Source organism: Lathyrus oleraceus, chromosome 4 (genome assembly GCF_024323335.1).
Source record: "Lathyrus oleraceus cultivar Zhongwan6 chromosome 4, CAAS_Psat_ZW6_1.0, whole genome shotgun sequence".
Classification (NCBI taxonomy): Eukaryota; Viridiplantae; Streptophyta; class Magnoliopsida; order Fabales; family Fabaceae; genus Lathyrus; species Lathyrus oleraceus.
In genome coordinates this window covers 431,237,518-431,260,952 of record NC_066582.1, presented here as the reverse complement: position 1 = coordinate 431,260,952, position 23,435 = coordinate 431,237,518, and the positions used below count along the sequence as shown (strand labels likewise).

At 41.0% G+C, this 23,435-nt stretch overlaps 1 protein-coding gene and 1 pseudogene across 1 annotated transcript; one reads left to right on the top strand and one right to left on the bottom strand.

Annotated features, from left to right (window-relative positions):
* Positions 1-251: 251 nt before the first annotated feature.
* Positions 252-22,990, bottom strand: LOC127135628 (uncharacterized; the record flags this gene model as incomplete). Its single annotated transcript, XM_051062290.1, has 5 exons — positions 252-475; positions 707-1,360; positions 6,612-7,335; positions 21,752-22,515; positions 22,639-22,990. Coding segments are annotated over 5 exons (2,718 nt in total), but the record flags the coding sequence as incomplete, so codon positions are not given.
* LOC127077264 (uncharacterized) lies at positions 3,709-3,808 on the top strand (annotated as a pseudogene).
* Positions 22,991-23,435: the final 445 nt, after the last annotated feature.

Sequence of the window (23,435 nt, the reverse complement as noted above, 5' to 3'; positions counted from 1 at the left end):
AAATAATTGACGAGATCAGCGTACCATGGTGTGACAGATATAGCTAAGGTGGTTTCTGCTTGCGTGTCGGAGTTGTTCTCTCCCAAAGTAGCTATAAGTTTATCGTACGAGAAATCATCGTTAATTGAGGTTCTTTCCGGTTCAAGGTTCTCAAGTCTAGAGAGGTGGTCTGCTACTACGTTTTCAGTTCCTTTCTTGTCTTTGATTTCTAAATCGAACTCTTGTAGCAACAAGATCCATCTTAGGAGTCTAGGTTTAGCATCCTTTTTTGTTAAAAGGTACTTGATAGCAGCGTGGTCAGTGTAAACTATTATTTTGGCTCCGACCAAGTAAGAACGAAATTTATCTAGCGCAAATACAACTGCTAGGAGTTCTTTCTCGGTAGTGGCGTAATTCATTTGCGCTTCATCCAGGGTTCTGCTTGCGTAATATATAACGTGAAGCTTTTTATCCTTTCGTTGTCCTAAAACAGCACCTACAGCATAATCGCTGGCATCACACATTATTTCGAATGGTTCATTCCAGTCGGGTGTTTGCATTATGGGTGCGGAGATCAATGCTTGCTTAAGCGCTTGAAATGCTTTTAAACAGTTATCGTCGAATATGAAATCAGCATCTTTCATCAATAGTCCGGTTAAAGGTTTAGTTATCTTAGAGAAGTCTTTGATGAATCGTCGGTAAAAATCGGCGTGTCCTAAGACAGCACCTACAGCATAATCGCTGGCATCACACATTATTTCGAATGGTTCATTCCAGTCGGGTGTCTGCATTATGGGTGCGGAGATCAATGCTTGCTTAAGCGCTTGAAATGCTTTTAAACAGTTATCGTCGAATATGAAATCAGCATCTTTCATCAATAGTCCGGTTAAAGGTTTAGTTATCTTAGAGAAGTCTTTGATGAATCGTCGGTAAAAACCGCCGTGTCCTAAGAAGCTTCGTACTTCTCTCACAGTTTTCGGGGGTTGAAGGTTTTCGATTACCTCTATTTTGGCTTTGTCTAGTTCAATTCCTCTGTTCGAGATGATGTGTCCTAAAAAAATTCCTTCTTGTACCATAAAATGGCACTTCTCCCAGTTAAGTACTAAGTTTACTTTCACACATCGCTCAAGAACTCTTTCTAGGTTTTCAAGGCATTCTTCAAAACTTTGTCCGTATACGGAAAAGTCATCCATAAATACTTCCATGATGTTTTCGAGAAAGTCGGCGAAAATTGCCATCATGCATCTTTGAAAGGTTGCAGGAGCATTACACAGGCCAAACGGCATTCGTCTATAAGCGAAGGTACCAAAAGGGCACGTGAACGTTGTCTTTTCTTGGTCATTAGGGTGAATTGGTATTTGGAAGAAGCCTGAATAACCGTCTAGATAACAGAAATGTGAATGTTTTGCTAATCGTTCTAACATCTGGTCAATGAATGGTAAAGGGAAATGATCTTTTCGGGTTGCTTTGTTTAGTTTCCTATAGTCAATGCACATTCTCCATCCCGATTCGATTCGTTTAGTTATAGTTTCCCCTTTTTCGTTTTCAATAACGGTTATGCCTCCTTTCTTTGGTACTACGTGTACAGGACTAACCCATTTGCTATCAGATATAGGATATATAATACCTGCTTCTAATAACTTGGTTATTTCCTTCTTTACTACCTCACTCAGGATCGGATTTAGTCTCCTCTGGTGTTCCCTAGAGGTTTTACAGTCTTCTTCTAACATGATGCGGTGCATACAAATAGAAGGACTTATTCCTTTAAGATCGGTGATGTGGTAACCTAGTGCGGTTGGATACTTTCTTAAGATATGTAGGAGTTTTTCTGTTTCGAGTCTTCCTAGGTCTGCATTAACTATCACGGGTCGTTCGAGTTCTAAATCTAGGAATTCATATCTCAGATTTTTGGGAAGTGTTTTCAGGTCAAGGGTTGGTTTGTTTAGACATTGCGTGGGGTCCGGTGTTATTGCTAAACATTGGTTAGATTTGTCTTTTAAAAGATAGTCTGATGATTTGTCTTCTCCTAACTCTGCTTCTTTTATGCATTCATCGATGATATCCATGAAGTAACATGTATCTTCTATTGCAGGTGCTTTCAAGAATTGGGAAAGAATGAACTCAATTTTCTCTTCACCTACTTCGAAGGTGAGTCGTCCTCGTTTTACGTCTATGATTGCACCGGCAGTTGCTAAAAACGGTCTTCCCAGTATAATGGGTGTAATATCATCTTCTCTAATGTCCATAATTGTAAAATCAGTTGGAATGTAGAATTGACCTATGCGTACGGGAACGTTTTCAAGAATTCCTACAGGATATTTTATGGAACGATCTGCTAGTTGCACAGATATTTTGGTTGGTCTTAATTCTCCCATTTCCAATTTCTTACATATGGATAAAGGCATAACGCTAATTCCGGCTCCTAAATCGCATAAGGCTTTGTCGATGACAAATTTTCCTATGTGACAGGGTATAGAGAAACTACCTGGATCCTTGAGTTTAGGAGGCATGTTTTGGATTATAGCGCTACATTCGGCAGGGAGTGTAACGGTTTCGCTATCTTCAAGTTTCCTCTTATTAGAAAGAATTTCTTTTAAGAATTTAGCATAGGAGGGCATCTGCGTAATAGCTTCGGTGAACGGAATTGTAACGTTTAATTGTTTAAGGAGATCAACAAATTTTCTAAATTGGCCCGCATCTTTGGTTTTAACAAGCCTTTGAGGGTAAGGGATAGGTGGTTTGTAAGGTGGTGAAGGTACATAAGGTTCCTTCTTTTCTAGGGTTTCCTTATTACTCTCTTCCTTTTCCTTAGGTTCACTTTCCTCAGTTGATTTCTTAGGGTTTTGGTTTTCTATCCTTGGATCAGACGGTCCTTCCACTTCCGTTCCACTTCTTAATATAATTGCATGAGCGTGGCTTCTCGGGTTAGGTTGGGGCTGTCCAGGGAATGTACCAGTTGGGGCAGCAGTAGGTGCTTGTTGTTGGGCTACTTGTGATATTTGTGTTTCCAGCATTTTGTTATGGGTAGCCAAGGCATCTACTTTGCTTGCTAGTTGTTTAAGTTGTTCGCCAGTGTGTACATTCTGGTTTAAAAAATCTTTATTGGTTTGTTGTTGGGAAGCTATAAAGTTTTCCATCATGATTTCCAAGTTAGATTTCCTAGGGGTGTTATTGTTAGGCATGGATGGGTTCGGTTTCTGATATCCCGGAGGTATAGCTGGGGTTTGATTTTGAGACTGTCCAGGTGCGTACAAAGCATTATTACTCTTATATGAAAAGTTTGGGTGGTTCTTCCAATTTGAGTTATAGGTATTCGAGTAGGGGCTTCCTTGAGCATAGTTTACTTGCTCTGCTCGGATTCCTGTCAAGAGTTGACAATCTGTAGGAGTGTGACCTTGGATTCCACAGACCTCGCAATTCTGAGTTATAGCAACCACGGCGGCTGGAGGTGATACATTTAAACTTTCAATTTTCTGGACCAAAGCATCCACTTTTGCATTAACGTGATCAAGGTTACTTATCTCGTACATGCCAGTTTTCGTTTGAGGTTTTTCCACCATTGTTCGTTCGGTTCCCCACTGATAGTGGTTTTGGGCCATGCTTTCGATAAGCTGGTAAGCATCAGCATAAGGTTTGTTCATTAGTGCACCACCTGCAGCGGTGTCTATTGTTAACCTTGTGTTGTACAAGAGACCATTATAAAATGTGTGAATTACTAACCAGTCTTCCAAACCATGGTGTGGGCAAAGTCTCATCATGTCTTTGTATCTTTCCCATGCTTCGAAAAGAGACTCGTTGTCTTTCTGTTTAAATCCGTTTATCTGGGCTCTTAACATAGCTGTTTTGCTTGGCGGAAAGTATCGGGCAAGAAAAACTTTCTTCAACTCGTTCCATGTGGTGACTGAGTTGGAAGGAAGAGATTGAAGCCATCTTCTAGCGCTATCTCTTAATGAGAAAGGAAAAAGACGAAGTCGAATTGCCTCTGAAGTGACACCATTAGCTTTAACAGTATCAGCGTATTGGACAAATACGGATAAATGAAGGTTTGGATCCTCGGTAGGATTTCCAGAGAATTGGTTCTGTTGCACAGCCTGCAACAGCGAAGGTTTAAGTTCGAAGTTGTTTGCTTTGATTGCGGGTGGAGCAATACTTGAATGCGGCTCATCTTGCGATGGAGCGGCGTAATCTCTAAGAGCACGAGCTGGTTCTGCCATCTCGGTTATCGAAGGAAAAAGGTTTTTGAAATCAGGAAGTTCTATAGGAGGGAGATTGTTTGCAGCACGATATTCCCGAATTCGTCGTAGGACTCGGAGATATAGTTCGATATCGTTGATTCGTAAATAGAGCGGTTCGCCTTGAGAGCGAGTGCATGGCATACAAATCAACGAAAGAAAGAATAGAAGAAAAAGAAACCTTAGTCTCTACAGCGTAACGGAAGAGTTACGATATCGATTAAATAAAAGTCCCCGGCAACGGCGCCAAAAACTTGATCGCGACTTTATGAGTCGAATTTGGGGTACAAACTGCAAGTGCACAGTTCTATCGCGTAGTTTTAAAAGATATCGATCCCACAGGGACTTATGAATCGATATACCGTTTTCTAAGATTACTTCGTAAAGCTAAGGCAGGTAATACTTTGATTGTTTGGGGGAAAGCTAAAAACTAAACTAAGATCTAGACTAAATATTAATAAAGCAGATATCGGTATGTAGTTCGTCGTAATTAGGGAATCAATCCTTTGTCGGTCTCTTGGTTTTAAAATAAATCTTTTCAGTTGACTTTATTGATTAAAAGTTTTATCTCAAACTCTCGCTCTGTTGAATAAACCATGATTTTATGTTAATGTAGCTGTCACTTATAATTAAGTCAAAAACCATTTTTTGAAAGCAATACAGTCCATAGAAACTCTTTTCAAGAAAACACTGACCGTTTAAACACCCTTATCTCAAACTCTCGCTCTGTTGACTTAGGTTATATAATTAAATTCGAATGCTTAACTCTCGTCCTCACATTCAATCTTCAAAAATACTTTTTGGAAAAGATCGGAATTTAATTAACTCTAAAACTTGCTCTCGCCCTGATCTAGAATTAATGTCTAATTTACACTGTCCAGTTAAAACCTCAAACTCTCGCTCTATTGATTTTAACTTCTTTATGTCTTTTACTTTCGTAAAAACCTTTGTTATTAAACCTGTAAATTGAGACCGTAAAAAGAGTGATTTTAATTCTAAACTTAATTTAACCGACTTAGTTTTGATTCCTTATTCCGCTTACTTTACATACCGATATCTAAGCGAATTAGCCAGACATGCTAAACAAACTAAAATACTTATCATGCATAAACAGACTCATCCCAGGCAGATAATATAAATAAATAATAAAACAAAGCATTAAATAATAATTAAAGAACCTGAATGAGGTAAACAATAGTCTTGAACACTCCACCACAAGCCGGTAGGATTTGTTCTTGGATTCTTCAATTAAACAACAAATTAAAACGAAGGAAATAAAACTAGATTCTAACGTAAGGTTAGATCCGGTAAAAAGGTGCACAATAGTTTCCGGTGTAGAAACTATTGTACGAAAAGAATTAACTAAATGCTAAAAAGGAAAAAGGAAAATATAAATTGCAAGAGAGATAATGTAGAACTCGTAAAAATAATAAAGAAACAATAATGTTAAGTTGCTGGAAAAGAAAATATGCAAAAGCGAAAACGGCAAAGGAAAAAATGTGGAAAAGCTTCGGAACCCCTTTTGGTTTTGCAAGTGGCTATTTATATATGCTTGAGTAACCGCTTCCGCTGCCAAAAAGGTCTTCAACGTGCATAAATGCATGGCGTGGATATAGGGCTCAACACTCCTCAACGTCTCCTCAACGTCTCTGAGGCGTTGCTTGCGCCAAAAATGTAGGGGAATGGTGTGACGTTCGTCACACCATGTGTGACGTCCGTCACAGGAGTGTGCAAGGCGTGACGCTCGTCACGCCCTCTGTGACGTCCGTCACATGCACGACACCTGCGCTTTTGTGTTTTGGGCTGGGCTTTGACATTTGGTTCATTTTCTTTCCTTTTTGCACCTCCTTTTCTTCCATTTTTACTTGTGCTTCAAAATAAGCCACCTGAGACAAATAGGAAGAAAATACCGCGTAATATCTAATAAAATGAAGTGAACTGAAATAAATAATAATAAAATTTAATTGAATTAAGTCCTAAAATATGATATAATTTCGTGTTATCGTATAACCCCACCTACCACATAGTTCGCATAGTCAGCAAACCATGGTATCTCCTGAACAGCAAGTATTTGCTCATCAGCGAATGTGTCCTGAATAGGATGTTCTTCCTCAGTTTCTTTGATTGGGGACATGCGAGATAAGTGGTCCGCAACCGTGTTCTCGCACCCCTTTTTGTCTTTGATTTCCAAATCAAACTCCTGAAGAAGGAGGATCCATCTCAAAAGTCTCGGCTTTGATTCCTGTTTAGCAAACAAATACTTTAAAGCAGCATGATCAGTATACACAATGACTTTTGAACCAAGCAAATATGATCTAAATTTGTCAAAAGCATAAACCACGGCCAACAACTCCTTTTCGGTAGTTGCATAATTCATTTGGGCCGGGTTAAGGACATGACTAGCATAATAAATCACATGCAATAATTTGTCCTTTCTCTGTCCTAGGACAGCCCCCACAGCAAGGTCACTTGCATCACACATTATTTCGAAAGGCAAGGACCAATCGGGGGCGATTACAACAGGCGCACTGCTCAACTTACTCTTTAACGTTTCGAAAGCTACCATGCAGTTTTTATCAAAATTAAATTGCTTGTCCTTAACTAGCAAATCAGTCAATGGTTTGGCAACTCTTGAGAAGTCTCTGATAAACCTGCGATAAAAACCTGCATGGCCCAAAAAACTCCTTATCCCTTTTTCATTCACCGGAGGTGGGAGGCTAGCTATCACCTCCACTTTGGCTTTGTCCACTTCAATTCCTTTGTGGGAAATTTTGTGTCCTAGCACAATTCCTTCCTGCACCATGAAATGACATTTCTCCCAATTGAGAATAAGGTTAGTTTCCTGACATCTTTGCAAAACAAGAGACAAGTTAGCTAAACAATTATCAAAAGAAGAACCAAACACAGAGAAATCATCCATAAACACCTCCATATACTTTTCAAGCATGTCGGAAAATATAGATGCCATAAACCTCTGCAAAGTAGCTGGGGAATTGCATAGCCCAAATGGCATCCGTCTGTAAGCGAAAATACCATAAGGACATGTAAATGCAGTTTTTTCCTGATCTTCCGGGGCTACAGCAATTTGATTGTATCCCGAATATCCATCCAGAAAGCAATAATACTCATGACCTGCAAGTCTTTCTAACATTTGATCAATAAAAGGGAGAGGAAAATGATCCTTTCTTGTTGCAATGTTCAGTCTTCTGTAATCGATGCATACTCGCCACCCTGTCACTGTGCGAGTTGGGATCAGTTCATTCTTTTCATTTAAGATTATTGTGGTTCCTCCTTTCTTTGGTACCACATGCACTGGACTCACCCACGAGCTGTCAGAAATGGGGTAAATCATTCCCGAATCTAACAACTTTACAACCTCTTTCCTTACCACTTCTTTCATTGCTGGGTTTAACCTCCTTTGTGGTTGTACTACTGGTTTCTAATTATCCTCCATCAGTATCTTATGCATGCATACTGTGGGGCTAATACCTTTTAAATCCTCAATAGTCCACCCAATAGCACTTTTATGTTTCTTTAGTACCTGTATCAACTTTTCCTCATCTATGGCATTTAGCTCAGAACTGATAATAGCAGGATAATTTATTCCAGATCCTAGAAAGACATATTTAAGGTTTACAGGTAATTGTTTTAATTCAAAATTTATACATGGTTTACTTACCTTTTCATTTTCTAATTCTGGTGAAGATCTCAGATCCTCCCACCGGCGTGGTTTGGATTTCATCCAAAGAGGTTGTGTACCCAGCATGGCAAGCACTTCTTTTTCTTTTTCATCATCATTCTCTTCAATCTCTCTGACCGACAGACTAAGAACTCTTTCCAATGGTAATTCAGGAAACTTTCTTTGCATTGTGCTAGTTACCATTTGATCAATTACTTCCACAGAGTGGTTTGTACACATATCCTCTTTATGTTTCATAGTATCTCGGACATCAATTCTGAGCTCTTCATCATATACCTTTAGGGTCAAGGTACCTCCCTCAATGTCTATCATGCATCTACCTGTTTCTAAGAAAGGTCTGCCCAGAATCAGAGGTATCTCTTCATCTTCTGGCATTTCCAAAATTACAAAATCAACAGGAAAAACAAATTTATCAACTTTGACCAGAACATCCTCAACTACCCCAAAAGGTCTCTTCACTGAGTGGTCAGCAAATTGAAGTGTCATTTTGGTATCTTGAACATTTCCAATTCCTAGCTTCCTGTAAATAGACAAAGGCATAAGGCTAACACTAGCCCCTAAATCAATCAGTGCCCTTTTAAAAGACCTGTCTCCAATGGTACACGGGATGGTCACAGAACCTCTATCTGGCTTCTTTACTGGAATCTTCATACCCTGCAAAATAGCACTACAAGTTTCAGTTAGTATAACAGGGTCAGTGTCAGTGGTGCGCTTCTTGGAGATGATGTCTTTCATGAATTTCGCATAGATAGGCATCTGCTCGAGTGCCTCAGAGAATGGAATATTGATTTCTAATTTCTTGAACAACTCCATGAATTTCTGAAAAATTTTCTCATCTTGCTTCTTCTTTTTGTTTCTTTGTGGGAATGGAAGCTTAATGATGGGTTTTGGTTCAGGTAGCTTTTCTTGTACCACCGGCAGTGTCACACTTTCTTCCTCAGGTGGTGTCTTGTTTTCTAAGATTTCCAGGTCCACTTCAAGCAATTTATCTTCTTCTTCATCCTTCTTCTTAAGATCTTCAACAGATTTTCCGCTTCTTGTTGTTACCGCACTCACATTATTGTGCTCCCTCGGATTTGTCACTGTTGTACTAGGTAATGCGCCTGGTATTTGGGAATTTGTTATCTGTTGTGCTATCTGACCCAATTGAATCTCCAGATTTTTAATGGATGCATTGGTGCTCTTCTGATTATTCCTGGTTTCTTCCTGAAATTGCATACTCTGAGTTACCATCTTCTCTATAGCAATCTCCCAATCCGCTTTCTTAGGTACTTGTTGATGATAATGTTGTTGTTACGGCTGATATTGTGGTTGGTAAGGTGGTTGTTGTTGTAGAGGTCCTTGCTTCTGAATATTACCTTGCTGATCTTTCCAAGAGAAATTAGGATGATTTTTCCACCCCGGATTATATGTATTTGAGTAGGGATTATTCTGCCTCAGGTAATTTATAGCTTGCACTTGTTCTGCGGTTGCAACACAATGCATGGCAAAGTGTGGTCCACTACAAATCTCACAAATCATGGTCGGAACCGGTTGAACTTGAGCAACAGTCTGGGTACCTAAATTCATAGCTTTCAATCTTCTTTCAACCTCAGCAGCAATCTGGTCTTCCATTTTCACTACCTGATTTGCTAATTTCAAGTCAATTTTTCCCTCCGGCTGATTCACAGTACGGTCATATAATTCCAAATGCTTATTCGCTGCAATAGCTTCGATGATCTTTTTGATACCGGTTACTGTTGAAAAATTAGATGAGCCACCAGCAGCTGTATCAATGAGTTTCTTAGTTCTCATCTTCAGCCCATTTACAAAATTCTGCATTTGTTCAGTTTCATCCAGATTATGTGTAGGACATGCAACTAAACATCTCTTGAATCTTTTGTATGCATCTCCAAGTGTCTCTCCGTCTTTCTGTTTAAAATTCACAATGTCATACCTCTTACGGATATACACAGAAGCAGGAAAATACTCGTTCAAGAATGCTGTTTCCATTTGTTGCCAAGTAGTAATGCTTCCTGCGGGTAGGGAATAGAACCATTCCTCAGCGTCCTCAAATAACGTGAATGGGAACATGACCAATCTCTTTGCCTCTTCAGAATGCCCATCAATTTTTAATGATGTAGTCATAGTCAGAAACCTCTGCAGATGCTTGTTTGCATCCTCATTTATCTTTCCTGCAAACGGTTTGCTTTCTAACTGGCGGATAGTTGAGGGGTGTAACTGGAAGTGAGCAACATTAACAGATTGGTTAACAATGGTCAACCGAACTGCTGGGTTATTCTGTCTGCCATAGTCACCTAAAAGTCTTTCCGCTGGGGGTGGGTCTGCAGCCATGTTTACAGTGTCTGGATGTGAATCTGTGTCTGACTCAGATTTTTCGGAATGAACAGAGACTGGTGTGCCAGGTGTGACCGGTTCTTCGGTGTCAGAGTTTGCCAGTTTCTTTCTTCTAGCTTCTCTGAGCTCTGCGCGCAATGTTCTCTCTGGTTCTGTGTCAAAATGAAAATCAGCTGAGGCCTTACCTCGCATACACAGATTAGACAGAAATTAGTTATAATAATAATAAAAAAAATAAAATTAACAGTAAATAAAATTTTGGATGCAGAGCAACATAATTTTAATTGAAAATAAATTAATAAACTCTATTATCTTTGGCAGTCCCCGGCAACGGCGCCAAAAACTTGATGGGAAAATAGCAAGTGTACTATTTTTCTCACTGTAGTAATAAAAGGGAAATTCCCCGTTTGTCGATCTCAAGGACTGCTTGACGATACAAAGTTTATAGATTGTTTCAATTAGACAAAAGCCTTTAGTTTTTGTGTTGTGAGTAAATATATTACCAATTGCAAATAAATAAAACAAGTAAAAAGGTTGAACGAGATACAAATGAGAGAAGATTGCTAGGGTTCGGTGAATGAAACTTCCTGTAACAGATATAATTTATGAAAGTTGAGACGATATTCTAGTCCAATTAATTCCGGTCCTCAAGGGTGTCTATTCCTAATTCCTTAGTGAAAAGACCTTTGATTATGTAACCTAATTACTATGTCCATAAATAATTAAGTTCATACTCAAACATTCAAATATCAAGAATTACCGGTCAGTTAGAAAATCCCTAGTCCTAGGTTATTTTTACTATCCAAAGTTCTTATCCAGATCAATGAATAATCGCTGTCCAGCTTAAAGTATTCATATTAATCATCATTCGTTGGTCCGACGAATAAAGCATAAAGAACGGTAATAAGAACAAATCAATGGAAAAGAAGAAATAGTCAATGCACTCATAAACATAAAATCTGTCACATTCAGAATCAGGGTCACCCCCCTAGCAATGGGGGGTTTAGCTACTCATAATCGAAATAAAAACAAAGATTAACATTGTTGTCATTACAGAATTTCGTGAGGAATCAATCTTCAATCGTCGGAAAACTCATGAACATATGAATCCTCTGATAACCGTAGAGTCTCCAGCTCTCAAAACGCGTCTTTTTTCTCTCCAAAATCGTCCAACCCCTGGAAAATCGTGTTCTGCCTTCTAAATAGCTATACAGTTGGACTTTTCCTGATTTTGTGCTCCATACGCGTATTTCCCAGTCTCATACGCGTACTTCCTAGTCTCAAACGCGTACTGCACGTAAGACAGCCTCTGATACGCGTATTGCCCAGGCTGGTACGCGTATTGCCCAGGCTGGTACGCGTACTGCCCAGTCCCATACGCGTATCACCAGAGGCTTGCTATTTTGCTTGATTTTCCATCCCTCTGGTCATATACGTATGCTACGCGTACTGGGCAGGTCCATACGCGTATCATGTAAGGTCATACGCGTATGGACAGCAGGTTCTCCAAAATTTGATTTTTTCTTCCGTTTTCTTGCTCAGGCTCCATTTCGCATCTGACGTTTGATTCCCTGAGCTTCCAAACTAGTTTTTTACCTGCTAACATACCCAAAAGTGTAAAATATCCTCAAGAAACTCATAAGTAACAACACACTTAATATTATAGAATTGAGCTTATATCTAACTAAAAATGCTTCAGTTTACACAGTTCACCTGACTTATTTACGGTTAAATAGTGGAATGTCTAGCATAAATGGTGACTGATCACCTGCAGGCCCTGTGCCTTATGCTTCAGATAAAGCGATTCCCTTCCGATATAACCCAGTTGCTGTTGAAGATGGGAAGGAAGTGCCTTTGCCTTCGACTTCTGTGGTAAATATTGCTGATGTGAGCGGGTTGACCCGGAGTGGTCGTGTGTTTTCTGCATCACCGAAACCTCACGTTGTTTCTGATTCTGCTGAGCGTCCGGTTGGGACTGCAGTGAATGTTCCGAATCCGGCACCTGTTGCCAAACCCTCCTCTGTACAAAAGACTCCTGCTTCTTCTGTTGGCCCTAGTGGCATTGTGAATGAAAACTGTGATGAGATGCTGAGGCTCATCAAGAAGAGTGAGTACAACGTTGTAGACCAGCTTCTACAAACGCCATCCAAGATCTCCGTGCTATCTTTGCTTCTGAATTCAGAACCCCATAGGGAGGCTCTGCAGAAAGTATTGGATGTGGCTTATGTCGATCATGACGTCACTATTGAACAGTTTGACAGTATAGTTGCAAACATTACTGCTTGCAACACTTTGAGTTTCTGTGACGTTGATCTCCCTAAGGAGGGAAGAGACCACAACATGGCTTTACATATTTCCATGAATTGCAAGACCGACGCCATGTCCAACGTACTGGTGGACACTGGGTCATCTCTGAATGTATTGCCGAAGACCATTCTTTCGAGATTGTCATATCAAGGGCCTCCCATGAGGCAGAGTGGCATTATTGTGAAAGCTTTCGATGGGTCGCGCAAGATCGTGATTGGGGAAGTTGATCTCCCAATCAAGATTGGACCAAGTGATTTCCAAGTTACCTTTCAGGTTATGGATATCCACCCATCTTATAGCTGTCTCCTTGGTAGACCATGGATTCACGAGGCTGGCACCGTGACATCCACCCTACACCAGAAGCTGAAATTCATTAAGAATAAGAAACTGGTTGTGGTAGGGGGAGAAAAGGCTCTCCTGGTTAGCCACTTGTCTTCTTTCTCATATATTGATGCTGAGGATGAAGTTGGAACGCCTTTCCAAGCTTTGTTTATAGCTGAGCCGATTGAGAAGAAGTCTCCTTCATTTGCTTCCTATCGTGATGCGAAACTGGCCATTAAATGTGGTGCAGTTGCTGGTTTGGGGAAGATGATTGAGCTTGAAGATAATAAGTTCCGGGCTGGCATTGGCTATTCTTCTGGGGCATTCAACGCGCAAGGGCTGTTCAAGAATGGAGGTTTCATCCATGCTGATCAAGCTGAGGAAGCTGCTGCTATTCTGGAAGAGGATGCAGAGGATTTGAGCAACTTTGTTATCCCAGGCGGGATCTGCCATAATTGGGTCGCTGTGGATGTTCCTACGGTCATTCATAAGTCAGCGTAATTTGTTCACTTTGTTCAAAAACCCTTCTCCCATGCCAAAAGGAGAAGTGATGACATTGTTGGCAGCATATATACAATGATATTTCATTCAATTAATGCATGTTAAACATTTGTTTTTTCCATTTGTTTTCACTTTTTGCTTTTGCATGAAATCAGTGATCACAAAAAACCCTAAAAACAAGAATAAAAGCAATCTTTTCATCTGCATAATGGCTTGCTTGTTTAAATTCTAAAGTTTTTATTATCCAAAATCATTATGCAGGTTGATTCTAAAACCCATTGAACATAATGATCCAACGCCATCTCCCAATTTTGAATTCCCTGTATTCGAAGCAGAGGAAGATGATGTTGAAGGGATTCCTGATGAGATTACCCGTCTCCTTGAGCATGAGAAGAAGATCATTCAGCCGCATCTCGAAGATCTGGAAACAGTCAACTTGGGGTCTGAAGATTGTGTTCGTATGGTGAAGATTGGGGCACTTCTTGAAGAGTCTGTCAAGAAGGGGTTGATCAGTCTGCTACGAGAATATTCCGATATCTTCGCTTGGTCGTATGAAGACATGTCAGGTCTAGATACAGATATTGTGCAACATTTTTTGCCTTTGAAGCCTGAGTGCGTGCCTGTGAAGCAAAAGCTCAGAAGAACTCATCCAGATATGGCAGTGAAGAATAAAGAGGAAGTTCAGAAGCAAATTGATGCAGGGTTTCTGGTGACTTCTACGTATCCTCTATGGGTGGCCAATATTGTGCCTATGCCTAAGAAAGACGGAAAAGTCCGTATGTGTGTTGATTACAGAGATTTGAATAAAGCTAGTCCGAAAGATGATTTTCCTCTACCACACATTGATATGTTGGTAGACAATACAGCTAAATTCAAAGTCTTTTCCTTTATGGACGGATTTTTCGGGTATAATCAAATCAAGATGGCACCCGAGGATATGGAGAAGACAACATTCATCACACCTTGGGTAACATTCTGTTATCGAGTGATGCCCTTCGGTTTGAAGAACGTCGGAGCCACGTATCAACGCGCTATGACTACCTTGTTTCATGATATGATGCAAAAGGAGATAGAGGTCTATGTTGATGATATGATTGCTAAGTCCCGAACGGAAGTTGAACATGTTGAGCATTTGTTGAAGCTTTTTCAGCGTTTGAGGAAGTTTAGGCTTCGTCTGAATCCGAACAAATGTACATTTGGAGTCCGTTCTGGCAAGTTGTCGGGTTTTGTTGTCAGCGAGAGAGGTATTGAGGTTGATCCTGCAAAGGTCAAAGCAATACAAGAGATGCCTGCACCCAAAACTGAGAAGCAAGTCCGAGGTTTTCTTGGCCGCTTGAATTATATTTCCAGATTTATATCCCACATGACTGCCACATGTGCGCCGATATTCAAACTCCTCCGGAAAGATCAATCTTATGATTGGACCGAGGATTGCCAGAAAGCTTTCAACAGTATTAAAGAGTATCTGTCTGAACCTCCGATCTTGTCTCCGCCTGTAGAAGGAAGACCTTTGATCATGTATCTGACCGTTCTTGAAGACTCGATGGGTTGTGTACTCGGTCAACAAGACGAATCAGGGAAGAAAGAATCTGCTATCTACTACCTCAGTAACAAGTTTACTGATTGTGAGTCTCGATACTCTATGCTTGAGAAGACATGATGTGCTTTGGCTTGGGCTGCTAAGCGTTTACGCCAGTACATGATAAATCATACAACTTGGTTGATATCCAGAATGGATCCAATCAAGTATATTTTTGAGAAGCCTGCTTTAACTGGGAGGATTGCACGTTGGCAGATGTTGTTATCTGAGTATGATATCGAGTATCGAGCTTAAAAAGCTATCAAAGGTAGTATCTTGGCTCACCATTTAGCACATCAGCCGATTGAGGATCATCAGTCTGTTCAGTACGACTTCCCAGATGAGGAGATTCTGTATTTGAAAATGAAAGATTGTGATGAGCCTACACTTGATGAAGGTCCGGAACCTGGTTCCAGATGGACAATGGTGTTTGACGGCGCTGTAAATCAGTATGGAAATGGAATTGGGGCAGTAATCATTACTCCTCATGGAACACATATTCCTTTTACAGCAAGGCTAACTTTCAAATGCACGAATAACATGGCTGAGTATGAGGCTTGTATTATGGGACTGGAAGAATATATTGATTTGAGAATCAATCATCTTGATGTGTATGGTGATTCGGCCTTGGTGGTCAATCAGATCAAGGGTGAATGGGAGACGAATCAGCCTGGTCTCATTCCGTATAGAGATTATGCAAGGAGGATTTCAACGTTCTTTACAGAAGTGGACTTTCATCATATTCCTCGAGAGGATAATCGGATGGCAGATGCGCTTGCTACGCTCGCTTCCATGATTGTGGTCAAGTATTGGAATAAAGTTCCCAATATCACCGTGATGCGCTTGGATAGACCAGCTCACGTATTTGCAGTTAAAGAAGTGAATGATGACAAGCCTTGGTATTTTGATATCAAGAATTTCCTCCAGAACCAGGTCTACCCGCCTGGGGCATCTGTGAAAGATAGGAAAACTTTAAGAAGGTTGTCAGGCAGTTTCTACCTCAGTGGTGAAGTGCTTTACAAGAGAAATTTTGACATGGTTCTGCTCAGATGCGTGGATAGACACGAAGCAAACCTGTTGATGACTGAGGTCCATGAGGGTTCATTTGGTACTCATTCCAATGGACATGCCATGGCTAGAAAGATGTTGAGAGCAGGCTACTATTGGCTGACAATGGAGTCTGACTGCTGCAAATATGTTAAGAAATGCCACAAGTGTCAGATTTACGCGGATAAGATTCATATTCCTCCGACACTTTTGAATGTGATTTCATCACCATGGCCTTTCTCTATGTGGGGAATCAACATGATTGGCATGATTGAACCGAAGGCGTCCAATGGGCACAGGTTTATTCTCGTAGCAATTGACTACTTCACCAAATGGGTTGAAGTCGCTTCGTATGTGAGTGTGACCAGGTAGGTGGTTGTTGAGACAGTTTTTAAGTGTCGGGTTTTGTTATCGTATCCACAGAGATTGTAAGATATCACTGCCGTTCAATGGTTGAATTAATCTTAACTTAATGTAACACTAGGGTTTTGGTTTTAATCAAGTTATCTTGCATACAAAGTAATTAATTGCGGTAAAAGTTACGTTTTGATTAATATGAGAAATATTGTCAAAGTTAGGTTTCAATGATTACATTTGCTTTGCATGTATTTGCTCGGTCAACAATCTTATAAACTCCTTTAGATGATAAATAATTTCACAAAGTCCTCTCAATGCGTTTCTCTCGAACACCCATTGTGAGTTTTGTCATTTTGATCCATTGTTTCTCTCGAACACAATCTATCAAAAAGACAACGTTTTGGTTCAACCTTATGGTGAACAAAATCATTCGTTACTATCTCTAGCTAACAAACAAGTTTGGATGAAAACCTAGGTCAAGAATCGGTAAACATCTCTCGATCAAATACCAACACAAAGAGTTTTAAATAGAAACAAAGTTTTCATCATATATTTACCGTTAAAGAGTTTACATATGAGGATCCTTACATTTACACACAAAGCTAGCGATCACCTACATCTAACCTTGACAAATGGAAGACTTAGCTACTCACTTTCATGGTAGCTTGGTCGGCAAGTAAGAAAAGAGGGTTGATCAACATCCAAGTCGAATAATCGAAGTTGGATGGGAATCCACCTTCTTTTTGTGGAAGATGGTAGCTAGATGAAGAGAAATGAAATTAGGGCATAAAATCTCCCACAAAGCAATGCTGTAAAATATCTAGGAGAAAGTACAAAAAATGGAAAAGTTGGTAAAAATGAGGTATGGTGCCCAAAAGTGGCACCTGCTACTTATAGACAAGTGCAGAACTGTCATGTTCGCTAGGCGAGCATAATAGCTCGCCTAGCGAGGTCCTAAAATGGGCACAAAAAGCCCCTGCGCCCAGAGCAAACAGGGCCTGCTAAACTGTCATGTTCGCCTAGCGAACATACCTTCGCCTAGCGAAGGAAACGCTTCAAGCTCGCCCCCAGCGAGGTTGAGAGGTTTTGCTACTGGAATGCTCGCTGGGGACTCGCTAGAGCCTCGCCTAGCGAGTGAGTGCTGGCTGCACTTTTTCACCAAAACAGAATGAATTCGCTGCAGACTTCGCCATGAGCTCGCCTAGCGAATTAATTTGCTAATTTACTGGAGCTGTTCGCCAGGAGCTCGCCTAGCGAACCCATTCTTCGCCTCAGCCTCGCCTAGCGAGCAGGCAGATGAAATGCTCCTTTGCTTTGGTTCCTTTGCCAATTCTCTTGTGTCTTTATTATCAATTGATTCATGCCTTTCCTGCACAATAACAAACACATCAAAGGCACCAAGCTTGTTTATCAATGTACGCATTCCATGTAAAATAAATGTGATTTTGACAATTTTAGCAAGGCAAAAGAGTGAAAGATGCCCACATATGATAGCTCAAATAAGCACTTTTGGGCATCTAACAACTCTCCCCAACTAGATTCTTGCTTGTCCTCAAGCAAAGTATGCCTCTTGAAAGACAAGAGGATTTGCATAAAGAAACGGTTTTTCCGAAGTTGGATAAACGGCTCAAACACAAGCGAAATTCGCATATACAAGTTCCCAACGGTTTGAATAAAATAATACCTAGGAACTTAAACTTAAATAGCAATGCAAAATATTTATCTATCTACAACAATACTCTTCTAAATGAATCATCCTATCTCTCCTCTTCGAATCAGGAATGAAGATTTTGAGCGTTTGCAACCGCGGGACTAATCTCGCTCTCTAACAAATAATGAAGAAATCAAACAGATTCATACAATGTCTAATCAATTAAAAATGGTACTGTGGAAGCATAAAGATCACTAAGGGCTTTTCGGTTGAAGCTTGGTCAGGTTAACAACAAGGGTCATTTCTAAGGCCATTGAAACGAAAGTGCCGATGCAAAAGAGACATTCACAGTATTATTCACACTACTCGACTTGTTTCATCTGTTTCTTATTTGTAACCTTCACAACACATATTCCACAACTCAACTCTTATTTTTCACTATTTTTCTTCCAAGCAAGCATTCATTTTCATTCTTTATATTTTTGTTCTTTTCTTTCACATCAAATGTACAAAACAGATGTTTCTTTTCTATATTTTCTATACATATATTTTTCTATGCTTGCTCGGTTTTTCTTTTCTTTTTCAAGAGTTGTGGTGCTTACCACTTCTTTTTCGTTCTCCCCAACTTATTTCTTCCACACCCTAAGTGAATGCTCTTACCTTTTTACGGCAAAAGAACAATAATCAATATTTTCCGGGTTGTAAAAAAAAGATTTTTGAGATCTCGCTTTATTTCAAGCCGAGATTCAACTGTTTAGGCTCAAAGGGGTTAACAAATACTCTCTCTGCTCACAGGTAAGTTGTTTTTGGATGTAGTTGTGCTCGAAAGAAAACAAGTGCCTTGATCATTTCTAATTGCTTCCACAATTTCACAATAATAACAGACAAATAATGAATCACATGAATCAACAAAACTTATTAGAATCCAGCATTTAAGTGAACAATGGAGGTTTCCTCACACTTTGTGGTTTTAGGTTCTAGATGAAACATTCATTCAATTATGTTGCACAAAGACAATATTCAATTTACCAAAAAGAGTAAAGTTCCTAATGCATTCTAAAATTCTAGCCGACGGTAACCATGTAACTTAGCTTCATTCACTTGTTATTCTTATCATTGCCATCCAAGCTCGGATGCACCTTCATTGGGTACTTCTTGAGGAGCAACCAATCTAGAAGGGTTTGCCACTCATTCAACCAAAAATTTATTAAACACACAAAATTAACAACAAACATAAATAACATTAACTGAAAAATAAAATTTTGTTCGTGGGGGACAAAACACCCCAATAGTACAACCCATGGTCAAAATACAAAATTCGAAAGTACAAATAAAAATGACATAATAAAAACTGAAATACAAATACTCAAAAACTTAACCCACAAAGGGCTCAAGACTCCTCTTCACTACCGGCCTCAGAACCGGTAGCCTCATCATCAATATCCTCATCATCAGCTTCAGCTCCCTCCCCCTCACCATAGACTGGCCTGTCCACAGGCCAATTAGCGTTGAGCATAAACTGCTCACGCGCTAACAATGCTCGAGCACCGGAGGGGTCATTACCTTGCAGCTCCAACCTCTGCATACTGTTGTGCATGTCAATCATAGCTCTTTGGGATGCTGCCATCCACTCAAAACTGTAGTCACAAACAACCCTCAGGTACGGATCAAGTCCGGGAGAAGAAGCACTAGGACCATCAGCAGCCCGAGTACTTCCCGAGGCCGCACTGCCAGCGGTAGCCTTAGCTCTACAATACTTAGCTACATACCGATCATCAATTGGAGCCGGGATCCTAACCTGTCCACGAGACGGAAGTCTCACCCTAGCCTGAATACATAAGCTCATAATCAAACACGGGAAGGCCAGTGGGCAATTCACACGAGCCCCCGATTTCAGCCCACTCTCAACCACAGTCTTCAGCTCATTGGCGATTATCCTCGCCACATCAATCTCAACATTAGTCAGGATGGAATGGACTAAATGTGCCACTGGGATCGGCACAGTAGAGGTGTGTGATTTGGGTTGGATGTTGGTTAAAACCAGAAGTAGAATCAGCTGAGCCATGGGAGTCATGTCCTCCCGGTGATATCTCACAGGAACCCCAGATGGGTTCGGCTCAACCGATCTCCCAGCCAAAAGCAGGTCGGTGGTAATGGCAGCGACGTCTCGATGAAGTCTGAGGTCGGTGTGGTACTGGTCTCTCTGATCAGCTCCCAGCTGGAGCGGTTCCCCTAGGATTCTGTTGATCGCATCCCGGTCAAAAGGAATAGTATGCCCGGCAACTCTAGAAACCCAAGTGAAGGGCTCGTCGTCGTCGGGCAGTGCGTTAGCATAAAACTCCCGCACTGTACCAATGTCATAATGCTCCAAGGGACTTATCAACCTATCCCACTTCTTGGCGTCTATCAACCCGGCGAAAGTTCGGTAAGTGCCCTGCGGGTTGATCAGAAAACGCCTCTCAGGAAGGATTTTTCGCTTCTCCAAAGCGATGTAACGTGCCGCTTGTTTCGGGCCTACGAACTTGTCGTTGTCGAATTGAATCGGCACGGTCCTGGAAGTAGTTGCATCTCCTTTTCTCTTCTTACCAGCTCCAGATCTAGACTCCATTCTGCAAAATATACAAAGAAACAATACACACCAACAAACAGATTAGCCATTAAAACAAAATTCAAATTACTGTCATGTTCGCTGCTGCTTCGCCTAGCGAAGTTGCAGCGAACGTTCGCCCCAGGTCGCCTAGCGAGCTGCTAGCGAACCTTACGGGTTTTGGGATTTTCTGCATTTTCAAAGATGTTTCTCCCAATACCCGTACACACAAGGTTCCCACAGCAAAACCCAATGATTTCTCATGATAATGAATTGTTCAATGCTATTGGGGATGCCTAATTTCATGGAAAACCTAAAGTAAAATTAAATCCCTAATTAGAAAACCTAAATGTACAACATTGCAAACTCCACAATATCTCATGCAACCTCCATGTTTCCCATACCAAATTTATCCTATTTGCTATGCATATTTGGAATTTAAGAGTAAACAAAAAGAAAAAGGAAGTGGGGCAAACCTTTGGTAAACGGATTTGGAAAAGAGAAGTGGGGAGAGTTTGCAATTGGCGAAAGAAGCACGTGTCGGTGATAAAGATGCAACAGAGGGAGTTTGAGAAACCACGCACGAAATCCTCAGCAGAGCCGTTCAGACAAATTTTTGAAGGTAGGGCAAAATGGCTCTGCTGAAGTGTTTAAATATAAAACAGTGCTGCAGCGCTCGCTGCTGCATCGCCTAGCGAGCAGCTTGCGAGCATGCTCGCTTCTGCCTCGCCTAGCGAGCTGCAAGCGAGCATGACAGCAAATGCATTTGAAAATGCAGCACTTGCAAGTCATCCAGCCATGTTTCGCACACTGTAACAGAATTCAACATGATACATAAAACAATAAATACTTACAATGTTGGGGTGCCTCCCAACTAGCGCTTGTTTAACGTCGGCTAAGCTCGACGGTGCGATGCTCACAGGGGAGCATCGAGCGGCTGAGCACAACTCTCGCGATCCACATGACCGCCGAGATACACTTTCAATCGTTGGCCATTCACGGTCCAACTGTCTTTCTCGTCCATGTCTTCAATGATAATGGCCCCGTACTCTTTTACTTCTTTCACCCGAAATGGCCCGGACCATTTCGATTTCAACTTCCCGGGAAACAACTTCAACTGGGAGTTGAACAATAGGACCAATTGTCCGGGCACAAATTCTTTGGTACGGATCTTCTTGTCATGATACTTCTTTGCTTTTTCCTTGTACAACCAACTTGAGTGGTATGCGGCATTGCGCATCTCCTCCAACTCAAGTAGTTGTACTTTCCTTTTGTTACCGGCCAACTCAGGTTCAAAATTTAGAAATTTTAGGGCCCACAAAGCCTTGTGCTCCAATTCAACCGGCAAATGGCAAGTTTTACCAAATACCAATTGAAACGGAGTTAGGCCAATTGGAGCTTTAAAGGCCGTACGGTAGGCCCATAATGCTTCGTCCAATTTTTGGGACCACTCTTTTTTAGAATTAGACACGGTTTTTTCTAGGATTCTCTTAATCTCTCGATTAGAGACCTCCGCTTGCCCGTTAGCCTGAGGGTGGTACGGAGTTGTCACCCTATGCGACACACCATAATGTTTTAGAATTGTTTCCAAAGGTGCATTGCAAAAGTGTGACCCTCCGTCACTTATCAACACTCGGGGGGTTCCAAATCGGGAAAAGATGTTTTTCTTTAAAAAATTTATCACCGTTTTGGCATCCGCCCGAGGTGAGGCAATCGCCTCAACCCACTTAGAGACATAATCAACAGCTACAAGCATGTACTCATTCCCGTAAGAGGGTGGGAAAGGTCCAACAAAATCTATGCCCCAACAATCGAACACTTCCACTTCTTGGATATTTTGGAGAGGCATCTCATCTCTCTTACCTATCCCACCACTTCTTTGGCAACTGTCACAACTTTGCGCATGGGTATGTGCGTCTTTGAAAATAGTTGGCCAATAAAATCCCGATTGAAGAATTTTTGTGGCCGTTCTAACCCCATTATAATGTCCGCCATAAGGCGAGTTGTGACAATGCCAAAGGATGCTCTGGGCTTCATCACCAGTTACGCATCTCCTTAACAGGTTATCGCTACCCAACTTAAACAAGTATGGGTCATCCCAAACATAATACTTCGCATCCGAAAGGAACTTCCTCTTTTGGTTCGAAGTTAGATCGGCCGGCACACAACCACTAGCCTTGTGGTTTGCAAAGTCTGCAAACCACGGCCTAACTTGAACCTTAAACAATTTTTCATCAGGAAATTCTTCCCGGATTTCCTTTTCAGATGCGGTGACCTCGACATTCACCAAGCGGGATAAATGATCCGCTACCAAGTTTTCCGACCCCTTCTTGTCTTTAATTTCGACATCGAATTCTTGTAACAAGAGGATCCAACGGATGAGCCTTTGCTTCGAATCCGGCTTGGTCAGCAGATATTTAATCGCCGCGTGGTCGGTGTATACCACGACTTTAGACCCTATAAGATAGGACCTAAACTTTTCTAGCGCATACACTATTGCGAGTAGTTCTTTTTCCGTTGTGGCATAATTTATTTGAGCCTCGTTAAGAACCTTACTCGCATAATGTATAGCATGAAAAGTTTTGTCCTTTCTTTGGCCAAGTACCGCTCCAACGGCATAGTCACTCGCGTCACACATTAGTTCAAAATTTTCCTTCCAATCGGGAGCGACTATTATTGGAGCGGTAACCAATTTTTCTTTTAAAACCTCGAAAGCTTGCAAACAATCGTCGGTGAAGAGAAATACCTGATCTTTGGCGAGTAAATTGCTCAAAGGTTTAGCCACCTTTGAGAAGTCCTTGATGAAGCGCCGGTAGAACCCCGCGTGCCCCAAAAAA